General features: G+C 46.6%; 1 protein-coding gene across 4 annotated transcripts in view; it reads left to right on the top strand.

Annotated features, from left to right (window-relative positions):
* The window catches only part of ndrg2 (NDRG family member 2), an 18,474-nt gene extending 12,497 nt beyond the window's left edge, over positions 1–5,977 (top strand). For all 4 annotated transcript variants that reach the window (XM_084691261.1, XM_084691263.1, XM_084691262.1 and 1 more), the window contains exons 8-16: positions 221–307; positions 766–822; positions 1,090–1,193; positions 1,418–1,456; positions 1,948–1,999; positions 2,153–2,200; positions 2,342–2,377; positions 2,480–2,531; positions 2,777–5,977. In XM_084691261.1, the coding sequence (XP_084547387.1) occupies positions 221–307; positions 766–822; positions 1,090–1,193; positions 1,418–1,456; positions 1,948–1,999; positions 2,153–2,200; positions 2,342–2,377; positions 2,480–2,531; positions 2,777–2,940 (639 nt within the window). In that variant the 3' untranslated portion in view covers positions 2,941–5,977. The remainder of the gene's footprint in view (positions 1–220; positions 308–765; positions 823–1,089; positions 1,194–1,417; positions 1,457–1,947; positions 2,000–2,152; positions 2,201–2,341; positions 2,378–2,479; positions 2,532–2,776) is intronic.
* The last annotated feature ends 317 nt before the right edge of the window (positions 5,978–6,294 follow it).

Raw genomic sequence — 6,294 nt, 5'->3', positions numbered from 1 at the left:
TCTCTCTCTCTCTCTCTCTCTCTCTCTGTGTCTCTCTCTGTGTCTCTGCTTATGAAGTGTCTGAATAAATCTTGACACCTCTCTTTCTTTCATATAATTTTTTTAACTTTCTTTGCGTTGAAAAGTCTGAATTTCACCGACCTATACCCACCCTTCAACCCCGCTCTCTTTCTCTCCTCACCCCCTCCCTCCATTTCTCCCCCTCGTCCCTCTCTCTCAGACGGCTAACCCAGACTCGGTGGAAGGTCTGGTTCTGATCAACATCGACCCAGAAGCCCGGGGCTGGATGGACTGGGCTGCTCAGAAGGTCCGTCTGCCCCCCTCGCCGCCCCCCCCCCCCACTTCTCTCTCTCTCTCTGTTGGTGTCTCTCTCTTTGTCTCGCTCTGTGTCTCTCTCTCCCTCACCCCTCTTCATTCACTTAAACGATTGATCAATATGTGGATCGATTCAGCCATACCATTACCACCCAGGTTACATTGACATATCAGCTGCATACAGTTCTGACTTGCATGCAAATGACCTATGTGACCCTGTGCTCGGTAAGACCCACCACTAATACTCTTATCTAGTTCAGAATTCGTCAATACCCTGTCCTGAACACTCGACACTATGATTGAGAAAAGTCGATCAGTTATAGATTTAGCAGAGAAGGGTCATGGCAGGGCGGTTGTTTGTGGTTGTTTTGAGGTTGTTTGTGGTTGTGTGTCGTTGACTGAGTCAGTGTTGTCGATTCTCTTTCAACTCTTTTCTTTTTCTGTCTCCAGCTCACCACGCTGACATCTTCCCTCACAGACCAGATTATGAGTCATCTGTTCAGTCTGGTAGGTGTGTGTGTGTGTGTGTGTGTGTGCGTTGTATCCTCATGAAACTGTGTTTTGTAACATTTGTTCAAAACACAGTCCCAGCCGATACATTCCAAATCCATTGGGCGTGTCTGACAAGACGTGTACACACACGTGCACGCTGTTTGATATTATTAAGGATCTATTATTTGTCTGTGGGGAGTGTTAGTGTGTGTGTGTGACACTGTGTGTGTGTGACACTGTGTGTGTGTGACACTGTGTGTGTGTGTGTGTGTGTTTTCAAAGGAGGAGATGTCAGCCAACACTGAGCTTCTGCAGTCTCACCGGGAGCGCATCTCCAAAGCCCCCAACCTCGTCAACATGGAGCTCTTCTGGAAGAGCTACAACAGGTGTTTGCCCGCTCGGATACTCACACACACACACACACACTCTCCCTCTCAAACACTCTCACACCCACGCGTACTCTCACGCACACTCTCTTATATTCTCTCAACAACACACACACTGTCTCTTTTTCCCACACGTTCACCATTCACACATGCACACTCTTTCTCCAGCCCATATTATCTTACACACACACACTAACCTTTCCTCTCCCCTTCCTCTTCTCTAGCCGCAGGGACCTGAACATCGACCGCAACACTACCTTCAAGTAAGCATCCAATCAGAGCAGACTCTAAGGATTTATCTGCTGCCCTTTTCTATGTAAACATTCCAACTCACTCTCTCCCTGTCTCTCTCTCTCTCCCTGTCTCTCTCTCTCTCCCTGTCTCTCTCTCTCTCTCCCTGTATCTCTCTCTCCCTGTCTCTCTCTCTCTCCCTGTCTCTCTCTCTCTCTCCCTGTATCTCTCTCTCCCTGTCTCTCTCTCTCTCCCTGTCTCTCTCTCTCTCTCCCTGTATCTCTCTCTCTCTCCCTGTATCTCTCTCTCTCTCCCTGTATCTCTCTCTCTCTCTCTCCCTGTATCTCTCTCTCCCTGTCTCTCTCTCCCTTTTCCTGTCTTTCTTTCTCCATGTCTTTCCCTGTCCCTCTCTCTCCCTGTCCCTCTCTCTCTCCCTGTCCCTCTCTCTCTCCCTGTCCCTGTCTCTCTCCTTGTATCTCTGTCTCCCTGTATCTCTGTCTCTTTCTCTCTCTGTGTCTCTCAGGTGTCCAGTGATGCTTGTGGTCGGTGATCAGGCCCCGTACGAAGAAGCTGCAGTAAGATTCTTTAAACAAACCGACATACATAAGACAGGAAATGACATACTAAACACATGCATAAGAGCTTACAAATGATACCAATAGTGAGTATAAACATCCTGTGGTTTGGTGCAGTGACTCACTGATTGCTTTACCCTCTGTGGCCACTAGGTGGAGTGCAACAGCAAACTGGACCCTACAACAACTTCATTCCTGAAGGTAGTTATGCGTCTAGACACAACACACCATACACCCCCCCCCCACACACACACACACACACACAGACACACATACACACACACATACACAAACACCCCATACACACACATCTTAACTCTCCATTCCTCTCTCCCTCCTCAGATGGCTGATGCAGGTGGTCTTCCTCAGCTCACCCAGGTAACGCCACGCACAACAACACGTTTGTTTACCTGTTTACAACCGGCAGGCAGAGCGTAGAGTGATGCCGTGTGTGTGTGTGTCTGTCCCGTGTGTCTGCAGCCCAGTAAGCTGACTGAGGCCTTCAAGTACTTCATCCAAGGAATGGGCTACAGTAAGATAATCATCTTTACACTCAATGGACGTCCGTGTTCACGTATCATTGTATCTAATCTAATATTCCCTCCATCATTCTCTCTCTCTTTTTCCTCCCCCTCTCTTCCTTCTCTTCCTCCTCTCACCCCTCTTTTCTCCCCCCTTTCTTCCTTCTCCCGTTTCCCCGCATCTTTGTTGTCGACTGTCCCTCTCCCCCCCCCCCCCCGCTCCACCTCATTCTCCGCTCCTCCCTCCCTCCTCCAGTGGCCTCGTCCTGCATGACGCGCCTGTCTCGCTCGCGCACCACCTCCCTCTCCTCCTCCTACTCCATGGAGGGCTCCCGCTCCCGCTCGCGCACCCTCTCCCAGGGCTCCCAGGGTGGGCAGATGCCGCCCTCCCCGTCCCAAACCATGGAGGTGTCCTGTTGAAGAGAGAGAGAGAGGAAGAGAGGAAGAGAGGGGAGGTTGGGAAAGGGAATGGTGGATGGTGAGGGTTTGTGAGAATGTTGTTTTGAGGAGAGGGTGTCTCATTTGTCACAGGTCAACCCCCCCTTGCATCACTTTATTCCCACTGAGAGAGTCGGAGAGGGAAGAGCTTGTAAAGGAGTGTGCGTAGCACAGGCGAATGTGGAGAATGATTGAGACCCAATTCCTAAACTCAATCCCCAAATGTACCCTCATCCTGTGAGAAAAGGAGAGAGGGAGAGAGAGAGGAAGGATACTTGTAAATGTAAAAGGGAATGAAAGAGATCATTTGAAAGAAAGTGAGGAAATTGTGTTTTTAAGGGTGGCGGTTTAAGCTCTCTCCCTCCCTCTTTCAGAATGCCTCTCAGCCAATAGATCCCTTTTAAACTAGAGAGTGGGCGGGTCCTGTAGAGGCTCTGCCCCTAGTGTTAACCAATAGTAATAATCATGATACGGATGTTGTGGATGATGATGATGATGCTGTTGCTAATAATAATAATAATGGCTATGACAATAATGACATAGCAAAAATAACAAAGCTGTTCTTTATAACACACATTGAGTTTGGAAATAGATTTTTTTTTTTTACAACACTGTAGGAAATACAAATACTTATAACAATATGTTTGTCAACTACCTTCACCATTTGTTTTTGTTGTCTGTTTATGTTTATTATTTCGATTTTCATCATTTTTACTAATCCAGAGAGGGGGAAGGCATTTATTGGTCGTTGGTCACATGATCGCCACGGTAAAGACCAATGATTGGTTTCAGAGTGGCTTCGTCCTCCGAGCTGTTGATGAGAGTGTTAATAGGTGCGTTCGACTTCATGCAGCGCAGCCCGGCTGACTTGAAGCAGCCAATGGCATTCTCAGATTCAAGGCAGCCGGCTGCAGGCGACTGTTGGCGCCACCGCCGCTGCATAAAGTCGAACACACCTATTGTCTTCCATCTCTCCCCGTCCAAGGGACTAATATTGTGTTCCCACTAGGGGCCAGGGGTGGGTGGGGGAGGGGCGTGGCCAGTGTAGGGTATGGTAAGGTTGTGGGTGTGGCCAGGACTTGGCGGGGAATGGGGTTTGGGTTTTTGACTGTGTATTATGCATGCCTGATATCTGCCCATGTGAATATAGACTGGACTTATTTTTTTTGTACATTGACAATTTGCGTGTGTGTGTGTGTGATGAAGCTGATGGTTAAAGGTCCGAAGCAAAAATAATGAGAGTGGCATTACTATTTCCGACTAGTCATAAGAAAACACAAGTGCTTCCGATACTGCAGGCCATCCCAAAGTCTCTCCACAGATGTGCAAAAATTACATGCTAGCAAGCGTTTAAAGGCCATTAGTTTGCTAAGGTGGATAATGTTTGAAATACACAGTTCAGCCTGTAGGGGGAGGCAGAATATATGGTCTGGTTACCATCCACTGGAACATGTCTTAGTCTATCTAGCTGAAAAGGAGCAAGCTTAACACCAAGCTTACTCTGGTGGTCTTTACGTAGATGTGTACCACAAGCTTTGTGTACCTAACTTAAATGATCGACAGCTTGAACCGCCAATAGCGTATCATCCTGTTGGACACACAGCCATCGATTAGTGAGGGTATGCTGTAACAAAGGTTAGTGTGTGGCTTCTTTGCTTTAGTCAATACACTTGTGCGTGCGTGTGTGTGTGCATATGCATATATGATTGATAGCTCTCATAGCCTTACAAGCACAAATGACACCAAAATGTCAGTCTTGTTCCTTGAACCTGAAGATGAAGTGACCCCCTCAGTCACGTTGCCCCCCCCCCCCCCACAGCAGTGACCTTTGACCTTTGTGTCTTTTTATCCGACCTGACAATGAACCAGCCCGTCCACTGCCAAACAGGAAGCAGCCGCAGCACATCCAGGGGCCTCAACCACTCTCCACCACAAGCCAAAACATGCATCCTGGAGACCCACTTCGTTTTCTAGTGTGCTTCTTAAGACTCGGCACACTTAGTAACACAGTTACTGACTGCCAATTGAGACTGTCCGGGTCATCTCCCCTTGCACAAGTGAAACTGATTTATAGTATGAAAACGAGGCTTTCTATTATGAAGTACAAGTCTAATGAACACCGTCAGATTCAAGCACGTACCAAGCTTCCCACTGCCTTGTTGGAATCCCGTAGAACTGACCACGTTCCCAAGAAGCCAGCTAGAACACCCTTAAGAGAGCTGTGTGCATGTGACAACAGTGTGTGTGTGTGTGTGTGTGTGAGAACAGTGTGTGTGAGAACAGTGTGTGTGTGTAGTGGTGCACTATCGTCCATAAGACATTGTGCTTTTTAAAAGTAGTTCTGAAGCTTATTAGTGGTGAAGCTTTCTTTCCCAGCAATGACACTCCTGTCCCTAAACCTCCTTTTACTAGCACAGGTTTGGTACAAGGAGGAAGATGATGATGATGATGATGAGAAAGAGGGGGATGAAAGTAGGTTAGCTTATGAAGATGATGACAAAGGCTGGTGATGAAGAACGTGTGAACGAGATGGTTAGCCTCCCTCTGAGTTTGCATTGAGAATCAGCCAATGAGAATCGGGCAGGCATCTACCAAATAAGGGAAAATGGGTGGAGCCTAACAGCTTACCAAATAAGGGAAAAGGGGGGTGGTGCTTTGCGTTTGAGAAAGGGGCAGAGATGTGTGAATGTACGAGCTTGTCCGTAAAATTGATTTGACTTATTTTTACTTCAGTCATATTCTTCTCTTTTCTTTTTATCACCCTAGTTTTTTTTTGTCTCTGTGAAGTGTTAGTCTACCGTCCCAGTGTGCTCTTCAACCTTAGACAACCGTGTGACCGTTATTGTGTAACTTTTTTAGCTTTTAGCTCTGAAAAGGAAAAATAATAACTTGATTAACCCTAAAATATTAAATATAACGGAATACAATGACATTTACATGTGTGGCTAATTTCTCTGTGTAAGAAATGAACAACCTAAAAAAAAAATGTAAGTATGAATAAAATGTTAAGAGAAGAAAATGTGTTATTTTGTGTAAGTTTTTGCCTCGAACATGTTGCAGAGCTTAAGTTCTGGAGTAAGATGACACATCCCCTCCAATATCTGTTCAAAATGTCCCCCCCCCAATATATTCATATAACAATATAAATAAAATATAAATGTTCTACACTACAACAGGCAACCACACACGCTGTCTGTAATTATAATTAAAACATGTAATCGTATTCATAACTAAACGTAAAATGTTTTCAGGGGGGCATCCTCAAACTCCCCAGCAGATTTCGACCCCCCCCCCCCCCCCAATGTTGACTCCATGGCAACGGTCTTGGTGTAATGT

The sequence above is a fragment of the Hypomesus nipponensis genome, chromosome 25, assembly GCF_054491055.1.
Source record: "Hypomesus nipponensis isolate SF chromosome 25, ASM5449105v1, whole genome shotgun sequence".
Classification (NCBI taxonomy): Eukaryota; Metazoa; Chordata; class Actinopteri; order Osmeriformes; family Osmeridae; genus Hypomesus; species Hypomesus nipponensis.
This window is presented reverse-complemented; position numbering and strand designations above follow the sequence as displayed.